This window comes from Lagopus muta, chromosome 3 (genome assembly GCF_023343835.1).
Source record: "Lagopus muta isolate bLagMut1 chromosome 3, bLagMut1 primary, whole genome shotgun sequence".
NCBI classification, from domain to species: Eukaryota; Metazoa; Chordata; class Aves; order Galliformes; family Phasianidae; genus Lagopus; species Lagopus muta.
In genome coordinates, this window is record NC_064435.1 from 65972841 (window position 1) to 65997682 (window position 24842).

The window sequence follows — 24842 nt, forward strand, 5'->3', positions numbered from 1 at the left end:
AGTTAGGCTGACATTCATCAAAAGTATCACCAGTAATTACTGCGTAGTGAGTGACCTTTATATTGAAATTATGCCAAATACGGATTCCTGGTCTACCCCTTGTTTCTTCAGTAAATGAATTAAGAAGTTAATTGTATTTTAATATGTTTAATTTTTGAATTACGTATGTTTGGGATTGGCAGTACAAGATCCACAAAAACCTATGTTCAAGGAAAAGGTAACAGAGAAATTTTTTGTCAGGTTTTTACCAGGAACTTTCCAGAAAATACCTTACTGGCTTTCAAGTAACAAATGCCCGCTGATTATGCAATATATTTGTTGTGCTAAAAGCATAAACAACATTACATATACAACTATATATCTGAAATGATTTAATGGATTAACTGTTTTGAACACACTTTGGCCCCAGAATGGTGTAATCTATAGCAATACAATTCATAAACTTGTGACTGCTTTAATCAATTTCACACAGAGTTAAACAGAAACTAGATTTTTCATTTTATGGACAAGTCTGCTACTGGAAATGCATGAGTCCAATGGAAAATAAGCATGATATACATTTATATGAAAGGAAAGTGGTAGTAGAATGATGATTTTCTATCAGTTGAAACATTTCTTTGCTTCAAAAAGCTAATAATTTTTTTTTTTAAAGAGATAAAAATTAAAGTGGCTCAATTTCATGGAAAGGGGAATAAAGGTAAGTTTTCAATCAATCAGTAAATAAAAATATACAATAAATGTATATGTGCATCACCTTTTTTAATAATAATCAGATTGCTCCCCTCTGTAAATGAAATATATTTTCCTTATTGAAACGGTTTTTTTAAGACTATGTCTGTGAGATGAAATTGATTTCATAACAGATGTGCTATGAAATTTGTTATATTCGTAGTTTTGATGTTGATAACATATAATTTGCTAACACTAAAATGATACAATAAAACAAATGAAATTAGCTTAATTATGTATTTTAAGCTAGGCTGTGATCTCCTTGTTAAACTGGGCCCTCAGTGTAAATAGAAGTAACCCAGAAACTTTAAAATTTGCATAGATTGATCTATAGAAAAACTTTGATAATTTATGATGTCTAAAACCTGCTCATATTTAGAAGTTTAGTTCATTTTGAAAATAGGACTGATAAATTACACCAAAAGTTAGAGAATTAAAAGTTAAGTGACTGGTCCATGTTATGCTAGGAAGAAACGTGTTTTATTTCATTTATAGCAAATAGTCATCTTAAAATGAGATGAACTGCTCATTGACATGCTTCTCTCTCCATTCACAATAGGAAAAACTAAGCTTTGATTAGAGATCTAATATTAGACGAATGAAGCTGGCATGGATGAACCCCAAAAATAGGAATTTGGGTTTCTAGAGTTTTCTTCCCAGAAGCTGATTTTTCAGCTATTGGGAACTAAGGAGAAAGTAGGAGAGACAGGGCTGGAAAGATGGAGGAATAAAAGAGCACCAGGCTTCTAGCCACAACTGGTTACCTTGTTGAGTTAGCTTCCTTTTACATGCTGGTAAGCAATCAAATGAAATGCTGAAAATGCTTTACCATACCTGATTGTGGACTTTGTTTGGGGATTTTGGCTGCTGCTTCAGGACTGGAGGTGGCACGCACACGTTGATTGGCAGGATTATGGATGCTACTTGGAATAGCTGCTGAGATGTTTTTACGAGGTTTCATGTCTTGCAGCCACATTGGAGATGCCTCAAAGGCCTGCATTCGCCGAGAGTGGCTGTTAGCATTGACCTTGAGATATGCTTGGGCCTTGTATTCCTGAAGGTCTCCATAGTTGGCATCAGTCACCCTGCACTCATACAAGCCTTCATCTTTTTTCCTTACTTTTGAAATCTGCAGCTTGTGGGAGATGTCATTCCCTTGTACTTTCACTGTCTACAAATTTTCAAGGAAAACAAAACAAAACAGAAAAACATGGCATCAGTTATTATTTTTTCACTAGGAAGACTATACTGATACAGAGACTGCCCAGAGAAGATCATATGCCAAGTTAATCAGTGGTGTAATTGTGCTTACTGCAGGGAAGCTACATCAAAGATGAGTTTGATTATTTATATCTAGAAGGCTGTCTGACATCTCCTTTTCCAAACTGTTTAGATGGTTTACACTGAAATGTTAATTGGACTTGGACAAACAACTCAAAATACCATATTCATTCCAATTAGTTTCTTCAGATCATAAGCATTCTTAATGAGCTTTCTCACATAAAATCTGTGTATTTTGTTGGTTAAACCTTTTCAGTTAGTTGGCTGTACTGAATAATTCAGCTTTTAAACTACTGCGTTTACAATTCTGTTGGAGATATTTGCCAATATTTAAAGCTATTTAAACTTCTTTAATAACTATTAATTAGATTAGCTTGTAGTACTCATTTCGTTGAGACTGCACTTTTGGAATTCAATTTACCTCTTTGGTGTGTCCAAACATATGGTCTTTAATAACCATAACAAGAAATCTTTTGTCAGGTAGTTTCCTTTGTCTCATTTATTTAACTTGTATACTTACTAGAAGTCATATATCGTTTCCGTTATTTAACAATAGAAAGGAGCATGTATTCAAGATCATGTTAAAAGAAGCTAAAATCAGAATTCTGATTTATCTTTAATTGTTTCTAATATCTGAAGTTAATATAACAAATTTTTGTCCCAAGTAATTAAAGAATGCCTCAAAAAACTATGCATCCAGGAATGTCTGATAGATATTAAGATGCATTAAGAAAGGTAACACAGGTTCTTTTCTGTATGTTCATCACCTCAGAGAATTTATTTAATTAATTGGCTCTTCTGTCTGGATTAATATCTATTAACCCACTGGAAGCCAGTTTAGAGAGATTCAGTAGGAACGAGCACCACTTTAATACCACACTCATAAAAACATGCATCCACGTGTTATTGCAATAATATCAATAACAGGCAGTGGAGAAAATTCAAGGTAATGAATATGTAACAGATAACAGAAATGGGCAACCGTTAGATTAAAACTAGACATGTGTTATTGATGATTATTCAACACATTACTTCTGATAACTTGGTTTACCATAGTCACTAATGCTGGCAACATACTTATTCTGCCTGCTTGACAAACAGAAGATGAATACTTATGAATACATTATAGCTTTAAGACTCTGAATGGTCTTTATAACTGCAAGCTGGAAACTGTGGTGTTTTCAGGTCTGAATTTATAATTGACTGAGTTGAACATATGGACTGCATTCTTTCAAGCATAACATATGCAACATTAATTACACATGTAGGTCTCCTCAAAAACAATGCCTCCAAAATACTTCCAAGGAAACAACAACAACTACAAAAAACACAATAAAACTATTTCATGGAGGGTATTTTCATCTACAAAACACTATTTTTCAACGTAATCACCACCATTAGCTATGCACATTCATCAGCCATGAACAAAAGTCTGCATGATGTGTTCATAAAAATTGGCATGAGCATAGGTGGCCCACTAATTCACAGCTATTATGACAGTATTGTTGCCAGGAAATATTGCCCATGCAATCCATTTTTCATCAAAATGAACAGATGGAAGTCAAAAGGCACTAAATCCAGACTACACAGTGAGTGGGGTAGAACAGTCCAGCCAAAATTGGCAAACTGCTCCATGGTCTTCCAACTGTTATGAGGCCTAAAATTGTCACATTTCAAGAGAAAGGCTGTCTTCTCCTCTGGTCTGACTCTGGAAGTTTGAGCGTTCAGCTTAGTCATTTAGAAATTTAGAAATTATCTCACTTAAAACTATCATAAGTGGCGTACTTCAGTACCGTTTAAAAAATCAGTACATAGATTTTACTGTCTCTTTTAAGAATTAATGTACTTGAAAATTTACTTTCCTCTTCATGAAGATACTTTCCTTCATGGGTAGTATTTTTATGCTATCAAGAAAAAAAAAGTCTACATTTGCCAAGTGTATTTTGTCTGTCACCCTAATGTATTATGCAAGCTTAAAAAAAACATTGTATAAATACCCCATCCTAAATTATTACCATACATACTAAAAGAGAGATTTAACTTGAAAGATGGTAAAGCTTTACCAGCTATACTGTGTTACAGACCTTCTTGATTACTATGCAGATTTTGAATACATTGGCTACGATACGGAATAAATCGGCTGCTAGCACGAAATCTAGGAAAATAGTATCCAAAGGCTGCATGTAGACCTTGTTTGTAATTTGGTCTACAAATGTAGCTGAAGATATGATCCATGACACAAATATTGATTGTGGTGAGAAATACCATAGAAAATTGAAGTAATGCTAGAATATGTATAGCATATATGCAAAAATGTACGTATTCAATTTTACAAATGCCCTTCAGTTATATCTAGATGCACTTAGACTTGATGCAGTTACTAGGCTGTCTGTTCATGGGCATGGAAGAGTAGAAAAACGAAGGATTTAATGGAAATTATCTGACTGTATCTGTTGCAAGTTTTACTGGAATTAGAACCTTGACTACATTCCTTAAGAGATTGTGCCTGAGAAAGGGAAAAATCCTTTGGGCTTCAAAGAAGTATTCTTGTTTCAGTATTTACTAAGTATTTGTGTCTTTTCACTGCAGTGAGCATGACCCCACCACGGTACTTATCTTGGGTTGCCACACGAAGATTTTGAACTCTTCTAAGGTCAAGGAGCCAATTTTGTGACTTGGGAAATGGGTATGTTGAGGAAGGCCCTTGTATCTGTGTCCTGGACAAGGGTTGCAGCAAAGTTGATCATAGTTTTATTGACATATTTTGGTTTAATATCAAAACAGTAAATAGTGTCAGTACCCCTCTTTCCTCAAAAAGAGATTCATTTGCAAGACCTCTCTCTCAGCAGGCTTTACTCCCAGTGGGGATGTGTTGCCCTCAGAGTGAGTGAGCCCCAAAAATAGCTTAGGAGGGCTAAATCAAACTCAAGAGTATCCAGAGATAAATGCAATCAAGAAACAGCACGATGGGCAAAGGCTGTCTGCTTCGCGTTGTGGAAACAGGTTCTACCAAAGCTCTACCGCTAGGGCTTCTCCTGCAGGCACCCTCATACCCAAGGGTCCCCAGGGGAGCAGACTCCCTAACGCTTGCCGGCAGCGGCCAACTCGGCTCTGAGTTAGGAAGCAGTCGCCCGAACAGCGGGCTGGGGGCACCACTTACGCTTATCTTCGTGCCGTCGCTCTCCAGGTCCCGTTCGGGCAGGAGCTCCACCTGCAGGGAAAGGAGCGTCGCCGTAGGTCTCCGGCCCCCGCACCGCCGCGGCCGCCCGGCTCCCCGCCGTGGAGCTGCCGTGTAGTAGGGCAGCGGCGCAGCGCGTCTGCCACCTGCGGGCCGCAGCGGGCAGAGCCCAATCTCCACCTCCGCAGAGGCTGAGATCCACCAGCCGCCACCCACCCGCGTCGTGGCGTCGTCGTTCAGGGTCGGCTGAAGCCCTGAGCGATGCGGAAATGGCAGTAGGGAGGGTCCCCCAGGGGATGGTGTTTGGACAAGGCTCCTTTCTGTCTCTCTCGGAGGGATGAAATTGCAATGTTGTATGGATTTTTTGCTTGTATGGGGCATTATATGGCTTTCACTCACTCTACCCTCTAAAGAAAAAAAAAAAAAAAAAAAAAAAAAAAAAAAAAGAAGGAAAAAGAATGTGCCCTTCTACAGTTCTGCTGCACTAGCTGTAAATTGGAGAGCCATGTAGAAGTTTGCTATTTGGGAAATAAAAAATTCTCACAAGAGGCAGTCTCTGAACAACTGCCCTTCCGAAGGGAATCTAGAGGGAAGAAAATAAAATAAAATAAAATAAAATAAAATAAAATAAAATAAAATAAAATAAGAACAAAAAAATAATAAGGAAAACAAAACAAAACAAAACAAAAACAAAACAGAGTTTGGAAATCCATGTGGTTTCATGAATGTCCCTAGCTGCCACTTATAGTGGCAGGCACCAAAGATGCCATCACTTGAGATGGGCATTTTTCTCTGCAGGTTCCTGCACTGTTATTTCACGAATTGAAATTAAGTGCCTGAGAAGACATGGAACCTCCCTCTGCTTCCTCCGCCTTTCTGTCCCTCCATTCTATCCATTCTTGTGATGTTCTTCCCAGGTGGTTTAGGGACCCCATGACAGGGGATCAATACCTGAGTTCCTGTCACCTCAGCTCCAGCCTCTTGGTCCTCAGCAGCCCGCAGAAACCACCACTGGATTTCAAGGTACACCGAAGTGGAGCCACTTTGGAAAGCACAAGACATCTCCACATTCTGCCCTTCAGTTGCCGTGACATTTCGGGGAAATTCAGTGAATTTTGCTGTAAAACAAATGCGTAGTGCATTGGGATTCTGCCATCTGCACACTGTTTATTCTCTCGTTTTGAGATTCTTCTCCCTTTCTCTATTAATTTCTCCATTTTCCCACCCTCTTTCCCTCCCTATTCTGTTTTTCCAGTTTCCCCACACATTATCTCCCCCCACCCTTCTAAAACTCAAGTAAGTCTTTTCTCCCTTATGTACAAATCCATCTTCCTAGCAGTCTAAGTTCTGCTCAAGGGAAATGTTACAGACCTCACTGCTTGCTCACATGGGCTAGTGAAGTTTCGTTTAATTAGGTCCAAATACCTTTGGGCAGAATGCAGTATTTCACCAGAATCACTGAGGTATTTTGTTCAAAACCAATTTGGAAGTGGAAAAAAAAAACCCACAAGAGGTTGATTTATTGTGTTTTGGAGGGCTGAACTAGAAATGTGTAAACTGTTAAAGCTTCTGTGGCTGCCAGGAGCAACTGTTGAAACAGGTTCTCTTCTGAGGGGTGGGTTATGACCACTTGCTAAAGTGCCCACTTTGAAGGTTTTACCTGAGTTACTTACTCTTTCTGAGAAACTCTGCTTTGTAATCAAACCAAGAGAAATACATGTTTTAATTCTCACTATGGGCATGCACATTATAGAACTAACCTTCATCTTTGTCCATCTCTATATACCACTGCTAGGTTTAAAAACTAATCCTGATCAACATAGTCCAGTATTTCTTTTAGCCTCAGTTTTGACTTCCTTCTCATTGTTTGACATAATTCGCTTTAAAATTGTGCATCATGATGAAACGTGATGGTCAAGCAAGGGGGATATTGCAGTCAAACAGTGTGGTGAAGAAAATGTGTATTTCAAGAACAGAAAATTTTGTAAAGAGTCTGCTGTGTTGCTTTCTGTTATGGATTGTTACAAATTGACTAGAGTAAATTATGAAGTAAAGGAAATATTACTCGTGCCTCCTCCCCTCTTGCTGTCTCTTTATCCAGTCTTCCTAGCTAATCTGGAATTGATGGGTTAATTTAGAAATATGTTTAAACAGCTTTACTTCCCCCCCACCACACAAACACATACATACTCATGGTTGTCAACAACAACTCATCAGCAAAACTACTAGCTATTATTTTACCTTGTCCCTTCTTGTGCTGCCCACACACCCCCAAACACAGACACACACAGCACACACAGGCACAACACACACAAGCTCCACAGTCAGCGTTTGCTAGTCACCTGCTGAAACAGGCAAAAGGACTTTTCATTTTGCATCTTCGGGGCTTGCAAGTTTGCTTTTTTCTTTTTCTTTTTGCCTGCTTCCCCCTTCTGGTCAACGCGTATGAGCGGTGAGGGGAGGTGAAGGGGAATGCTACCCCTGCTCTCCACTACCGCATCGCCAGGGACAACCCGGCGCGGGTCGCCAACCCCCCGGAGCTGCGGAGCTGCGGAGAGCGGCGGGCAGGGGGCGGCGGGCAGTCAGCGAACGGGCAGCGTGGGGGCTGCCCCGGGAGAGCTGTCCATGGTGCTGACAGCGGCTCCGCAACCCTCACGATCCCAAACAACCCGCGCCCGCAGCGCCGGGGCTGCTTGAAATGCAAGGCGCGCCATACAGCGAGGAGGGAGGAAGACGAAGGGAGTGTGTGTGTGTGTGTGTGTGTGTGTGTGCGTGTGTATGTGTGTATGTGTGTGTGTGTGGGGGGGGGAGGTGGGAGGAGAGGGGGGATGGAGAGAGAAAGGGAAGGCAGGAGGAGATCTTAAAGGAAGTCGATTTTGTCTTTCTCTTTTTTTTTTTTTGTTTTTTGTTTTTTTGTTTTTTTTCTTTCAGAAATACACATAGTCACCAAATGGAAATGAAGGTCTGACACTGAGAATCATAGTACAATGGGAGAAGAAAGAGGACGTAACACGAAAGAAGACTGCAATATTTTCAGGGAGGCAGTAGATTTAACTATCCGGTACTTGATCTGAATGCAATAATTATGCATGCATGGTTGTGTGTTCATTTTATCCAGACATGTATATGCAAAAACATGCAAAATGAAAACACCATTCACCAGCACTCCTTAATTCCTTTGTAAGGTGCCTCTTACTTCCTTCTTCCCAATCAAATAAAAGAAGACTGTTTTATTCTCACTTTGGGGAAACTTTTTCTTCTTTCCCTATTTACAAGCTTTTTTTTTTTTTTTTTTTTTTAAGATAAATTTGATCCTGATGTTTGGTGTCTTCATCTCCTACATATCGTGTTTGTTTTCCCTGTTTTTTTTTTTTTTTTTTATCCTCTTCTTCCTCCCTCCCCACTCCTGTCCCCACTATGCTTTAGCATGGAAACACACACATGTATTTGACAATAAATGATCTTACCTTGAGTAGACAGTCCTTGCTGGATATACATAACTGAAAAAAAAATGAATCCAACATAAGCTAGAAAGATCCCCATCATTCCAAGACGAAGAAGTCACATCAGGGTAACAAAAGCCAAAAGTGCCCTCAAAAAAGGAAGATTTTCTATCTGAGTGTATTTATGTATCTCTAAATGTATGAATAGAAGGAGATTTTAAAAATGTTACAAAAAGGATCTGTATTGTAGCCCTAGCTGCGACACCAGCAGCATTCTGCTACTCAGTGGAGTCTTTTTCTTTGGGAAGAGAGAGTGTTGCAATACAGTGAGGTTTAGATGAGCTGTCTCAGGCACTGTGTTGCTTGAAGTCCAGATTCAGACTATTAAAAAAAAAAAAAAAAAAAGTACACGTTGAAAAGTGGGTAACAGCTGCCTTCCGTGCCTCTTTTCGGCTACCTGGCAGCTTCATCCAACGTTAGCTCCTGCTGCTCAGGGTGGTGTGATGACTACCCTCCCTACACACTGATCCAGCTTGAGAAGAGGAGAGTAGGGAAAGAAGGGGGGGTGAGGGGGGGAGGGGAGAAGTCTACTGTGCTTGTATTGCTTCAACTTTTCCCTCTAATGGCTGCGATGATGCCTTTAACCCTTCCCTCTCTCTCTGCTCTGTACACATCTCTACCTGTTCTGATTGCTGCTGGCTGAAGTGCTGGTGTAATGCTTTTTTTTTCTTTTTTTTTTTTAATCACAGTCTACAGCTTCTGACTGTAGAGAGAGCAGGGAGCCTCTATCGTACTGATATAATCTTCAGTCTTTTATTCCAAAACACTCAGTGGCTAAGAGGGCAATGCAGTGGTTTGATTTTTGGTGAGTTAAGCTGTTTCTGTTTTCTCATTTATCTCTTTCTCTTACAGTCTGAGAAGAAAATAGTTATTCAGTTATCTTACTGCACTTGCTATTGCCTGCTCCAAATTACTATGCTCTAGCATATTATATTAAAATATTGCTTTTTTTCAATGAGACATCAAGAAGATGGTACTAAGAATATGCTTAGTACGTATTTATATAGATTTCTGTGAAAAAAATATTGAAGCAGGTAAAAACTGATTTTGATGTTCTATAGATTACTCACAGTAATGTGTATATTTGCAGTAAAGCAGATCTTTACAATGTATTAAAGAATCTTTCTCTTCCAATGAATATTTCCATCTCTCATTCCTATTATATACTGATGTATACTAATACTATTTAGACAATACACCAACTTTGACTGTATTAGGTGTTCGAAACAACCTGAAAAACATCTGTGATGAGGGAAGTTCTCTGACTAAAATTACAATATTTTTTATGGTGAAAAGCCATCTAGAAAGTGCTTATTGCACTAAGCTGGCAAATTCCTTCACAAGGCAGAGACCAAGATGAATGTGAAAAGAATGCATGTTAATAATTTAGACTGCCAAACACTTTATTTTAACTGTTAATCATAAGGAGGGGGGGAGGGGAGGGAGAAGAAGCAAAAAGAGAGAACCAAATTAAAAATAATTTCATCCACATGGGCAGTATGTTTTTCTATTGGATGAAGAACTGGGCAGGTTCTGTCATTTCTGGCAATGGGAGTGCATTGGTTCCACAATGCTATGAGATGCAACTTTTTTCTTACTTACTGCAACCTTCCAGATGATTGCATGCAAGCATGATGTTTGACATAGCTACAGATAACTCTTTTACCTAATTAATGCTGTCTGAATGGAAAAAGAATCCTTCTGTCTGCATTTTAACATTTATTTGTTTTACAATGTTGTGGTTCCCATTGTTCTCATCATTATTTATAGGAAAAAAAGACATTTTCCCTTGGTAATGGTCTATTCCATGGATGTCATACCATAATCATAGCAATATTTCTGAGTTAGAAATGACTACAATAAATTAAGTATGATTAAAATGATTAAAATGATCTCTTGAATATAAAAACAATTATGCTGCATTAGAGGTTCTCTATTACCACAGTTCTAATTACTTTAAAGGAGATCATGATGGATGTATTCATAACCAAAGAAAACCTCCAAAAGAAAAGTATAAGTATTTAAAGGAGCTAAATTATTGGAAGTAGCCAATGACTTTGAGCTATTCAATTATAAAGTAAACACCAGTGAGGTCTTTACAAGTTCTGATGGTGAGTGTTTCAATAATTTTTATAAAAGAAATCAGATCCTTTTCAGATGGGTAAACAAAATTCTAAGTCATCCTTAAAATTGAAGTCTGATTATAGGATTCAGTTCAAACCCATGTACGTCATCAGTAATCAGTTGAAATTACTAATTAGAGACATATTATAAGCAGCCATGTTAAATGTAAATTAGACAAGAGGAAAGAAACTCTAAGAAGCATCACCTGGTTTAGAAGGAAAGAAGAAAATAAAAATAGATCCCTTTTCCTTTTTTTGCATATTTGTTATTCCAACTTGAAGCATTTGATAGGTAAATTAAATGTTAACAATTTGATATTTAGAAAAATATAGTCCTCCAAAATTCCTTGTAATTGGAAACTAACTGAATCTTAAAATAATGTCACAACGAGTTACAAAATAATAAATACAGTTAATAACATATGAATACAGATTTTGTATTTATTAGAAGATTGATTTAATGGACAGAATTCTAAAACTGGGGTAAGTGATAATTATTTCTGCTTTATTTATTCTCTGCATCAGTCTATATACTTCTCTCAAATATTAAAAGCAGAGTTATAGAAAAGATCCACCTTGTGCTATCAATGTTAAATTTCACACCGATGAATGTGTTTTGTCCATTATCAAGCACACTGAATGAATCTGAGCACTGAATGGCTATCATAACTTGGTGTGAAATCTATCATTGGTGCTGTAGAAAAGGTTTTCATGTAGCATATCTTACATGATAAATATCAGTTGTCTTTATTATACAAGTTATATAGTTTATGTGAGGTATTTACTACCACTTTTTTCCCCCTTTTCAGTGATTCTAACAGATGAATCATGACTGGAAACTTTTCCAGGTCATAGTCAAAATATCTATGCACAGGGGAATTACTTTTGAAATTTGCTAAAGAAATGTAGGGTAAGACACTTATGCTGTTTTGGACCAGAAATGCGTATCTTATTAATACTGCAGTAAAAGTTTCTGATAAGGTCCCTGTTCAGAATCACAGAAGGCCATGCAAGTTCATTGCTGCTCAATTTACAATCCCCATGACTATGCATCTCTTTTAACTACTGAGGAAAAATGTGACAACTGAGGTTCTGATGCTCAATAAAGGTGAGAAATGAAAGATACTGCACTTCCAGTCAACAGTAACTTTGGAGTGCTTTAGTCCCATGAAGACTTTATACAAGCACTGCTGTAGGCTTTGTCCTGCAGAAAGATGGTCAGCTGGCAAAGCATCTCTCTGCATGAAGCAATTGCTGAGTGTTGTTTCCCAGAAATGTCAGTCAAATCTGAAAAGAAGAGAAGAAATTTATGAGAAGCACAGTTAATTTTTTTTTTTTTTTAATTAAAAAAAAATTTAAAATTGGTGACACAATCCCATTTGGAATACTATGTATTTATAATTCTGAATTTGAGTTCTCTATTAAAAAAAGAAATTATTCCCATGTTCCTTATCTTATTCACAACGCACTTCATTCTGGATCTGAAAGAAATTACTTGTGCACCTAAAAAGGCTGTGGAATAGCATAAGGTAAAACTGCAAGGGAGAAAGAACCTAGAACAGTTATTGTGGAATAGCATTACAATTAAAAGAGATAATTTCTCTGAGACTACTCCAGAAACATGTCAAAAACATCTTCGTAAGTCTATGTAGTCAAAAGGGTCTTTTGTGTAGCTAGTATTTAAAGTCTATTGTACTAGAATGTTAAGCAATAGAATATTATGCAATGTTTTCTCTATGTAAGAAGATAGAACAAGTTATTTCTGTTCAGAAAATCATTTCAAATGAAAGAGAGTCTTACTTCTTGTTCTATTAAGTGTATCTTATTTCTTAAATGACTGAGAAGAAAATTATGAGAACATCAAGGTGGTACTAACTGAAGTCTTCTTTAAGTCAATCAGCTTCAAGCTCATTGTCTCGTGGAGATTTTGATTAGTGAATTACTTTTCCTCTCCAGTTTTTCTTAGTTTTCTCTCTGTAAGATGTGTTTGGACTATTGGATGATTCTAGACTAAGTTGACTGATGGAACAAAGCTAAAAGGGTACCACTTTCTTTCTTTCATGTGGTTTTACAATGGCTACATTGGGTAATTGGAATCATTGGCATGGAAGTGAATTTTGTTGAAAAAGAAAATTTGAATGTATTTAGATACCTCCTGTTTTCATAATAAAGTGAAATTAGGTAGTATTACAGTATGTTGCAGCCATATGACATGTTCATACTTTGTCATAACTTCATGAAAGCCAATTCATTTTACTTGCTAGTATCAGCTTGTACGAGACAAATAATCTTTTGTGATACAGATGAATAACCCAGGTTTTCAATTACATTGGTGGCTAGACGCCAAGAAAACTTCTATAAGGGAAATTGGCTTTTAGGATTAGGTTTCTAACAGAGTTTTACTATCTACCTAACTGGTATAAGAGCTGTTGCCCACAGAGGTGTGAGCAAGGCTTACATCTTTCACTGTCCTACTCTCTTTTACTATATCATAGAAATCCAGATCTTTAATCATTTTTCAACAAGTGTATGAGTTGTATTCATTTTGAGGATTACTTACCTCTTGTTTATGAGTGGCAAAGAAATGTTCTATTTTATATTATATAGGAGAATTCCATCTTGTCTTTAAACTTTTTCCTTTTTTTTTTTTTTTTTTTTTTTTTTTTTTTTTTTTTTTTTGTTAGCTGCCAAGGCAAGCCAGAGAATATCCTTGGTCATAATTACCACAAGATTTTTGTTCACATGGCAGCTGCTGTGATCAGGCATGGCAGATGCACTCACGAAAACAGCAGCAGTTTCTGTCCTGCACTAGGATTTTACGAAGACACTGGTAAGACTGACCTAATCTTTTGAGGGGATGCAGGATGCCTGAGTAATCAAACTTAAGTATTTATGATCACTGCTATGTGTAGCCATTGTTGTGAATAGCATTATATATTCAGGTGAATGTGACAAACTTTAATGTAAGAGATTTTAAGCATGCGTGCATATATACTCTAAAACATTGAAACAGAAAGGAACCTCGTCTGACGTATTCATTTTTTTTCCTTTGTTACTGATTTTTCAAGGATTGGCTTACTATTTCAACAGGAAGTTTGCATTTTCTGAATAAATATCTGATTTATAAAAAAAAAAAAAAAGTTGGATTCTTTACTAAGGGTTACAGTTTGGCTTTGTTAAACTAAATACTCCTTCTTCTAGCATATCACTGTTCTGTCTTTGAAATAGCATCTCTTGTATCAGAATATTTTTAATAGTTAATTAAAATATATAAAAGTCTATGACCAAGCTTGATTTATACTGTTCATTTAGGTTTAGCAGAAGCAGCACCAATGTAGCTCAAAAACAACAACAAAAAAAGAAAAAATAAAGGTTATTTTGATAACAATACAGAAAAAATATGTTGAAGACTTACTTTCAAACTTGAGAGTATCAGTGGAACTTATGCAGTTATGTTATCAATGCACTCCAAGATTGAATAACAGGCAAAAAGTGAAAAATATTGAAACCAACTAGAGTTCTGGCTATGCTCAGAGTGTTTTTAATCCTTGAAAATAGAGTAAAACTTAGTAAAACTTTACATTTTAAGTATTTCTGGATCAGCAGTTTTCTTATAGCTGCCTATGTGCACACAATATCATAGTGTGCTCCAGGAACTGTAACATGACTGACAGATATTTCACAGTGCAAGGACACCATAACCTTAATCATAACAGAGAAGTATAAAACATAACCATCCAAAATTAGTAGCATTTAGTACACTTAGCTGACTAAACACATATATGGTGTCCATACAGCGTGAGCAGATAAACAAAGGGACTAGATGCACAAAAAATTCCAATTAGAATCTGGAGGAACACGAAAAACAAGAGCAAAGAAAGAGGTGACAAGGGGCTGAAACAGCAATGAAGGGGTTGAAAGTTAAAAAATAGTTTAATTAAACTTGTTATCTTAATTCATTCCTTTCATTCACACAGTTATGAGCAAGATCTACTTCAGGTGAATGTATTTCTAACCCGAACTCATACTTCTCTTAATAGACAAGGTTGTCCTACTTTAAAGATGTCTTCCTGCTTTTTCTTGAGAACTAAAGGATGATACTGTATGTGGTACTTAAGCCTTGTTTCTTACAAGAATTGAAAGAAGGAAGAATGCCTTTTCCTCAAAGTATCTAAGTTCTGACTTAGAGTAGCAGAGTTCAACTCTGACTCTGCCAGATTTTCTGTGTGATATTTACCTTACACAAAATATTTCAGTCAGTAACTGTTTGCTTCTCATTTGTGAATGCTCACCTTGAGATTCTGGAAACTAAGATGAGCAAGATCTGAGCAGCCACAGCTGCTATTAAAATAAATGGGTGCTGTGCTTTAATATGCAAATTGTTATGAGATGTGTCAAAAAAAAACAAAACAAAACAAACAAAAAAAAAAAACAAAACACAACTCAGGGCTGAAGTAGCTCAGAGTTGACTGTTGCCTGTGAACATGTGTTGTCTGTCTGTGAGGTGGGATATGCTACCTTGTCACTTCAAAGAGTTTTTGCCAAGACAAATTAACCTTCCCAAAGCTCATGGAGCTTCAAGTAATGTGCACTGTAGGGAAGACGGTAAGGAAATGAATAATTCTGTATTCAGCTCAGGGTTTGAATAGTGTGCAAGAGTGAGGCCTAGGGACACAATAAAAATAACCAAAATATCAAAGACGATAATTACTCAAATTCCATTCTTCATATACCCATAATGATGTAAGGGAAGGAGCTAGATAAAATGCCCACGTTATGAAGCATTTAAAGAATACATGATGTTGCATAGTTCTTGTTTTGTTAAAATAGCAAACTATTTTTAGAACTACCTATACCTTGGGATTATGGAAAACATGCAAAGTTCAATTCAGTTTGCAATTCAGTGCGAAAGTCTTCATGCTGTATTTTTTTTGTTATGAATCTCCACTTTTTTTTTTTTTTTTTTTGGTCTGTTTCATTTCTTCCTCTCTTCTTTTCTTAATCATTTTTTTCCTTCTTTTATTTCCCACTTCATTTATAACCATAATAGTTTAGATGTATATTTACAATATAATAAAGTCATATGTATGGCATACATCAATTTTCCTAAATCATATTGTAAGAGATTATTCTTTTACATCACTGTCTCAAAACTTGCTGGGGACAGAGATGAACAAGTCCAAGCAAGTCCTGGGCAAAGGTTGCAAAATCCTTTGTCTGAGGGACACAGATGGACAAGGCCAGGGGCAAGGAGAGAGAGAGAAGCTGCAGCTTAATGGCCATGAAGCGGTCTTTTGTATGACCTTATCTCAAGGAAGATGGCCATCTTAGGGGGTACTTACATGACTTTTGCACAAGCGCCCAGGGATGTCATGTAAGCATGAGAAAAATTAGGATAAAATCAAAAACCACGAGGTTTAGGTTTTCTGGCAACCTCATAAGAAGAAGAGGTTTCTGCTATGAGAAGCCTCACGACCTGCCTCTCTCCCTCCTGGGCTTGATCTGCACTCTACCATGATGCTGAAGAACAATAAAGGTGTCTGCCATCAGATTCCTCACTATGAAATTCCTGCATGCTGGCGGACTCTCCTGGGCCTGCTGCCTGAGTCCTGCTGCTTCCTCCCGGATTGGCTCTGCGACTTCTTCCTGTTACCTCTTTGCTGCCCAAGGCCGGCCACGCTGCTGCTCTCCCCACTGCTGCTTTTATCTCAGACCTTTGAAATGCTGTGCAACAGGATCGCTGCTGGATCCTGGTGGTGACTATTCCCGCTTTATGCGATTCTTGCTTCTTTCCTTTCTTTTCTATCACCCTCCTTCCTTTCCCTGTCTCCCTGATAAGGATTTATAATGAAATGGTTGGACCAGCATTTGGACCGCTGTTTTTTAATCTCACGCCGAGTATACAGATATTGAAAGAACCCCGTCGCCCTCCTATAAATTGGAGCAAGACACATATATTCATAGCACTTGAGCAAGACCAAAACCAAGATGCAGAAACTCAGTTGGATTTTATACCATCTTAACCATGGATAGCCAGACCTCATCTTGCTCTATAGATCCTTCACCATCTTCATAGCTCTTGTTTTCACTCTCTATTATTTTCACATCCTTATATTTTGATGTCCAAAACTGTAGACAATAATCAAGCTGAGCTCATACTAGCACAGAGTAGAGTGGAACAAACTTTTCCTTCCTTCAGATGGTAGTGCTATGCTTGATGTGCAGTTGGCCCTTTTGGTTGCCACAGCACATCGTTAACTCATATTCATCTTGCCTTAACCATTATCCCCAGATTTATTTGCATGGGGCAGCTCTCCACTCTTCTGCCCCCCAGTCTCTGCATATACCCAGTGTTGCCTCATTCCAGGTGCAATCGCCTGTGTTGAACTTCTTGTCACTTGTGATTGTCCAGCCCTTTAATTTGTCAAGATTTCCCAACAAGACTTCTTCACCCTCCAGGGAGCTCCTCCTAATTTAATATCGTCTACAAACTTAGTATGCATTTGAGTCCTGCATCTAGACAAAAACTTTAAAGAGAACTCACCCTAACTAATCCCACTAGTTACTGTCAGACAGATCAGGAATCTTAGGATCTGTGAGTTTGATGAATTAAGAATGTGCAAAAGAGTATACTTTGTTTTCTTAATAAAATAACACAGGAATATTTACTGTAGAATTTCTTTTTTCTCATATTAAGTTATTTTTTTTCCTCCATTCACTGTCACAGACATACTGGATGTAACCACATGCTGAAATGGCAGCAAAGAAAGCAAAATATATGTAATGTTTTATTCTTCAGGTTGGATTTTTACAATGAATCAATGTTACAGAGAAGCCTTAGGGGAAGAAACAACAACAAAATTTTTTCACGTAAGATAGGCTCCTTATTTTGCACTTAAAATACTACTACTTTTGTTGCATAATAGCCATTATCTGTTCCTTTTTCTCTAAAACAAAGTCAGTTTGTTCAAATAACTCTTTATGAACCATACCGCTCCTTTTTGTTACCTTGCAACTCCTTATTGCCTGTCAGTTAAGTCTTATGGGTGTACACAATTTGTATAAAGTTTAACTGTGTTAGACTTACAAATTTCTGCATATCATAATGTAATTTGGAAAAATTTCAGTCTGTGTCAAAATCCAGTTATGAAACAGGTGTCTATATTAGGTCTTTTATAGATATTTGGTGTGTATTTTCAATCTGTATTGTATCTTGCCCCTCTTGTGGACTTTTATTTAGGGAAGGAAATGGTGAGGAACTGCTTGTATCTTTTCCTGTCATGCTGGGAAACTCAGAGAGTCAGTTGAAATTGTAGTTGAGGCACACTGCAAAATGTTCCATTATTGTCTGTATTCAGATAGGTCAAGATCACTGCACAGTATTTACAATTATTCTTGCAGAAAATTATGAAGTACTTAGGAAAGTTTTAATTTTCAGAATTAAATTCCTTTTGATTCTACCAAAAACAAAGCAAAACAAAAAAGCATTAAAAACTTCACGTAGTTTTAAAAACAACAAAGGATATCTTTCAAAGGATATCTTTCTTAATGAAGACATACGGTAAACTATGTCTAGCTAGATGTAATAAAACTGTAAACTTCCATTATGCTGATGATTGCAGCACATACAAGAACTTCAAAACAGAGCAGAATGTGTCAGCAATGGATATTACACATCTCTTTGAGCTAAGCCAGCAGCAATGCAAAATACCTAATATAATGACCTTTGAACACATTGGAAATCTTCACAGAAGAGATGTTGGAAAAAACTGGAATAGCTGCAGCTATTTGTATATTTGCATACTTTTTCTTTTCCTCAGTAAATAAATCCATTTTCATCATTTTAAGTACAAGAGCCTCTTTTTATATAGATCTTTTTGTTGTTGTTGTTGCTATTGAAACAGGTAACATAACAATTTCATGTTTTGAAAGGAACTATTTTCTTGAGACAGAAAAAGTAAGAAACCTAATCTTTGACCCTGCACATTATTTTACCATATACAATCACCTTTTAAATATTTGTTTTCAAGTAGGGTTGGTAACTGTCAAGCTACCTTCACAATGCAAGACAGAGAAAGCACAATGGATTAAAAGATTTAGAAATGATTGCAAACTGGGAAAGTTTCTGTTGCAAATCTAGCTGATAGGCAGTAGCCTTTCAGAGCTTAGTTTTCATCTTCATCTGAGTTAGTTTTTTTTTTTTTAAAGAAATTACCTAAGCTTTGATATATTAACCTGAGAAACAATCAAGTCGTTTTTATTTTTTTTCCCCAGCTTCTCTAAATTTTGCATTTTACTTCCTTGTCTATCTAGTGAATCAATAAGCTGAGGTTTCACCATGAAGCCCTGTTGGAAAAATGTTTTCTGAGAAGTCTCTTGATTCTGTCCTTAAATCTACAATATCAAACTTTAGCAAAGATTTGGGAAAAATTATTCTTCTGATGTTAAGATTGAGTGATCCTACATTCTGTCTCTTGTAGACAGACAAAAACAGAGATAAGGTAACCAGAGTACAGAATCACTTAGATCTTTACAAGTAGAAAAGTATGTCACATAATGTAGAAAACAATTTGGCTGACCCTGCTGTTCATGTCTGACAACGTCACCCATAAACATTAGGAAGAAGTTACCTGCCAAGAAAGCTCAATTTACATTGCTTGCCACATCTTTACAACTGGAACTGAAAGGTTTTCTTGCTTTCTGTCTTTTTTTTATCTTAATAACAAGAGAAAAGTCTGCCTTCCCTTGAATCTGAAGTAGCACAATGAGTCATTCTTGTTCTTTGTATGATTGGAGCTAGAGACATCACAGAGGACACTGCTCTGTTCACTCTATAAAATCAAAGGGGATGTTGCAGGTGTAATTCTTTATAGTGCCAGAGTAAGTGCTGCAATGGTAGTTACTGCATAACTCACAGTGCTGCTACACACAGTTGACCCCTGGGGAGCATTTAGTAAATTCCAACAATCTGGGAAAGCAGAGTGAAGAAAAATGGAAATGCCTTCTAAACACACTGGTCTGATTACTGCAAGTACCTCAAAGATGATAAGGAGGTTGAAAGGCCTTCTGTTGCTCCAAAGTAACATCACTTCCTGCACTTAGCAGTACAAGAAGATAATTCTATTTTTCATCTTGAAAAGCACAAAGTGGTGTTTGCAGAATTACACATTCCCTCAGCAGCCCTTGGGGAGAGTACAGAGGAAGAGAGAAGGATGACTACCACAGTACATTTCTGAAATGATGCAGATTTCTCTGCTACTGTCCCAAAGACCATATTGGCAACATTCATTAGATGAGTGACTTTCTCAGCACCATTATGTTCCAACTCTATTCCAAAAAGTATACAGTTAAACTCAAATAGTTAAAGAGAAATAACAACAAACACAATAAACGTCTAGTCTCAGTCCTATGTGATACTTTTATATGCTGATCTCAAATGTCCACAACTAGAGGGAAAACAGCAAATCACCATATGACATTTTTTCTATTGTCTGCTATGTGGATATCAAAATGCAGTTTTATAAACTTACAGTTTATAAAACAACAGTTTATTTAACCTACAGTTGAATCTGCTGATTGAATACTGCCAGATAAACATTTGTTGTCACTCAGCTGTGATTCAGGTTCTGGTATTACCTTTTTTTTTCATTTCATGGGAATACTGCATATAATCTGTCCGTTATCAAATTTTTTGTTAAGGATGATAACTTCTTCTAAAAAGTTATAGAATTCACAAAAGAAAGCTCATGCATTTGCCCTAAGTTGAATTTGTAAGTGTTTCGTTATTGAAGAACAGAGTAATTACTTTGATGTGAAGGTGAATCTGTAAAAGATGCATAGCTTTCCTGTTGCAGTACTGTACATACGGGAAATGCCATATGTCATGGCAATTGTAAGTCAAGGACATAGCCTTGTTGGCTTTAGTGAAAATTGACTATAGGGGAAGAAACAGAGTTTGCACCCTGAGTAATTTTTGTATTGAAAATACACAGATATTGAAAAATATCATGGTATTTTTCTTTTTTTTTTTTCAGAACTCTTTCTCTTCCACACTTTGGAAGAATAATGAGCAGGAAAATGGTTTCTCCAAAAAGCAAAGATGAACTGTTGTCTACTAAGCATGTTTTGGTTTGGATTAACTATCGAGCTGGTTTGCAGGCATGACTCTCTCAAGTTATTTTTCTGTAGATATAAAAATCTACCACAGTTTTTTTTCATAAAGCAAATTCTTTGAAAGTATATGGGTTATCTTTTTTTTTTTTTTCTTTTTTAATTCTGTTTCTATTTCTATTTTCATTTAATTTTATTTTTTTTTACCCTTACAAGAGCAGCCATGTAAGACCTCTTCAAAAGTAAACAGTAGAAGCACATCAAGTCTTTTCTTATAATTTTTTTTTCCTCTCTTTCTGCATATACTCACTTCAACACCACAAATAAGAAACTAAGGAAAGGAAGAAAAAACTTGCATAGCAACATTTGCAGTCCTGCCTTTAGTCGCACTTCCCTAGTTTAAGGTGGCATGAAGAGTGTCCAGCACTGCTAAGTAAATATGTGCCACTCAAATAAATTACCTACAATACTTCTATGTATTCCAGAGAAGTGTTTATAACAATCTACATGCAGCCTGGTTTTCATTTTTCAGCTCTACTTTCCTGTTTTCAGGAAACATAATTTTAGCAAATTTTTTAGAAAAACAAGAAATAATCAGAGTGAGGTAATAAATGGCATTAATTGTTAAACCATAAGAACAGATTGAAGATGAATATTCAGATATATCTGCCTACTTTCAATTTTGAGATCAGTAAAGTAGCAGATACCATTAGATTTTGAGTGTCTATTTTCAGGCATAAAGCTTAAATTACTGTGTTCATGTTGCATAAAGCCATAGTTATTAACTAGGACTTGATTACCCAGTATAAATTAATTTAAGAAAATTTTCCCTTTATTGCAACCTGACACAAGAAATCTGCAACAATATTTAATAAATTATAACTTGAGTAATTTCCCATTAACTGCATAATTTCTCTCATATATTCTTCCCTAAGTTGTCCCACCATACATTTTACTGCTTATAAGTTAGGTTTATTATCATGGACTGAACAGTGTTTGGAATTTAAAACAGAAAGCTTTTGGGTACGATATATAGTTTCTCCTCTCCACGACTACCTGATAATAGTCAGTCATTCACAATTTCCTTAAATTTTTGTCACCTAGATGGTATATGCCTGCATGTTTTTTGTTGTACTGTTACTAATCTGACCTACTTGCAAGGTTCAATTTTTCCAAAGTTATGCTGTCAAACCTTACTAACCATATAAGTTAGATAATGCCTCATAGGCTTCCTAAATTATTTAAGTTTTGATATTGCAGCAGATTATATGGACTTTGGTAAGGAGTTTAAAATGAAATGCTCAACACTGAACCATAAGGAAAAAAAAAAGACATTTCAGAGACTATTTTTTGTTATCTTTTTTTTAAAGGTTTTAAAGATTTTTTAAATTTTTTCCAAATTTCTTTCAGAGGGAAATTCATTCTTTCTTTAGTCTAAAAATGAATGTAACATTTTTGCATGTACTTGTGTTTACACGTATGTGAGGAGAAAGTAGATATACATACGTTCTGATCAGTATTGCTGGAGCTTTCTCTGTGCCGGGTGCTTCCAGATATAGTGCCTAGTGTTTATACACAAATACCTTGTATTCTTGTTAGGAGATGAAATAATCATTTTTCAAGCATTTTTTTCTGTATATGGTCTATGTCAGAGCATCTTTCACTCATAATAGAAACAATGGATGTAAATTTGAATGCCAGCAATGTCTGAGCTTTTAGAAAACGACTGAAATATTTGCTGTTTTGAGCTTCACATGGCAAATGATGACTTGATTTGTTCAGTATCTCTCATTCTTTAATATGTAGGATTCAGGATAATATGCCTTTTGAACCCCAGGGCTTCAAACACACTGCTCCATCCTGTAAAGAATGTGTGCTGAAAAAGACTGTAGACTGTTTTGGATTAACATATTTGTTACGGTTCTCAACTCTGCACTTTAGAAACATGTTGCCATAAGATATTATGAAGTAAAAAAGAAAAGGCATGGGTGGATGAATCCTTAAGCTGCTCATCTCTGTGAGATAGCAATGCTAGTCCATATTTTACTGTCTCTTACACTCCTTAAGCAACTTCTTCTAACCACTGTAAGACATGATGCTTGGTGATCTTCAGTTTGCTCCAGCACAATCTCTCCTCTGTTCTTAATGATAGAATTTTATAGCCCTTTTATAGTGCAGGACTTGACTTCAGTCTCTGAGAGGGTGGGCTTAATTTTGGTTACAAAGTGTCTTGGTGGAAGAAAGAAGCTGCTGCTTCAGAGCATCCTGCCTCTATTGTACAGAAGCTGAAACTCATACCCTGAATGAAGTAATACTTCAAACACTACCTCACAGCTAGGTCACTAAAAGGCCAGTTTCTATATCTACCCCTGACACTGCGGCAGAATTTTTGCCTGATGCTAGACAAGCTGCTTAAAACACATTTTTCGAATTTCTGACTAATGACCTTTACAATTTCTCTAAGACCTATGTTTGATACTTCATAGGATGAATTCTCCAAATGCAAAAGAGGCCATTGCTGATAGAATAGTGAAGGTTGCTGTCTTTGGACGCTGTGACTCAAACAGTGTAGAACGTACTGAGTGTTTGAGTCTGAGTCATCCCAGAAAACTCTCTCCGCAAATTGGTGATTTTTAATTTTAGCGCTTTAGACACCTAATGTAAGATGAGTATAGTATTAAAGTCATATTTCATAGGAAGTTGTAATAATAAATGGATTACTGTTCATGAAATACAGTCATGGGTAACAAAGAGAAGTCTAAACAAATGTCTTCAAAGGAGAACTTAAACAATGTGGTAGAAATCACACTTCACAAAGCAGAAGATTTTTTTTAACACATTATTTTTCTGAATTTAATCCACCCTTGTACTGAGTAAGACAGAGGTCATGTATGACTATCTGACCAAGAACTAAAAATCTAGGGCTGAATTTATGCTACAGAGGTGAGTCTTTCTGCATACCCATCATTTGCTTATGTTTTTCATAATAGTATGTTTTTTCATCATAGTGTGCGTGTGTACAATAATGCATGAATGTAAATATGAAAATAAGGCTACTTTGCACTTTGCAAAGGACCTTATTTGATTTTGTGATTTTATTTTATTTTATTATTTGCTTTATGATTCTTTCCAAAGATAGGGTACACTGAAATTAGAAAGCCGGGTTCCCCACCAACGAATCTTGTGGCACAGGGGCACAGTCTGCTCCTCTACCTTTAAGACTTCCTGTTTGAGGAGTGACCAGCTTTCCTTGACTTCTTTACCCTTCAGGAATGAATCCCAAGGGATCCTCTCTACCAGGGTTTTGATAGTTTAAAGTATGCCCTCTGGAAGTACAAGGTAGCTGCCACCATCCCCTCTTCTGATTTCACCAAGAATCAAGAACTCTACCATTTCATGTTCACTTCATCCAGTGACAGTTCCTGATCTCCACATCTTCCACCAGTCCTTCTCTGTGAACAACAGGTTTAGCAGTGCAATTCTCCTGGTAGGCTCTCTTACCTGGTGCATCAGGAAATTATCTTCCATACACTCAAGAAACCTCCTAGATTGCTTCTGTGTTGTATTGTATTGTATTTCTGATATACATATGAAGCTGAATCAGAAAGATAGAAAAGGAATTCATAGAATAGAGTGTGATGGAGTCTGTAGACAAGATTTAGAACAGTTTGCTCAAATGCTGGGCACATTTTTTCAAGAATATAACCTAATTAACCACTATTCAAATTTTTTTTTTTTATGCTTTAGCACATATTCAAACATGGAAGATTCTGTATTACTCTAAAATCTGTTACTAGAGGAAGAAACAGTCTTTATGTTTCAATAGCTGATTTAAGGACTGTTACTGGAATTTTGTTCTATTGTGAACTACAAGCTTTCCACAGGTAAACTGCCAAAGTTCTATTGCATACCACTTTG

At 36.6% G+C, this 24842-nt stretch overlaps 1 protein-coding gene across 4 annotated transcripts in view; it reads right to left on the reverse strand.

Moving 5' to 3' along the window:
• Positions 1 to 9172, reverse strand: part of VSTM2A (V-set and transmembrane domain containing 2A) — a 30636-nt gene extending 21464 nt beyond the window's left edge. For 3 of the 4 annotated variants that reach the window (XM_048939716.1, XM_048939717.1, XM_048939719.1), the window contains exons 1-4: positions 8656 to 9172; positions 6140 to 6306; positions 5171 to 5221; positions 1564 to 1900 (exon numbers count right to left, since the gene is read on the reverse strand). In XM_048939716.1, coding sequence (XP_048795673.1) covers positions 1564 to 1900; positions 5171 to 5221; positions 6140 to 6306; positions 8656 to 8734 — 634 coding nt within the window. In that variant the 5' untranslated portion in view covers positions 8735 to 9172. The remainder of the gene's footprint in view (positions 1 to 1563; positions 1901 to 5170; positions 5222 to 6139; positions 6307 to 8655) is intronic. The other variant, XM_048939715.1, reaches the window with a different exon arrangement.
• Positions 9173 to 24842: the final 15670 nt, after the last annotated feature.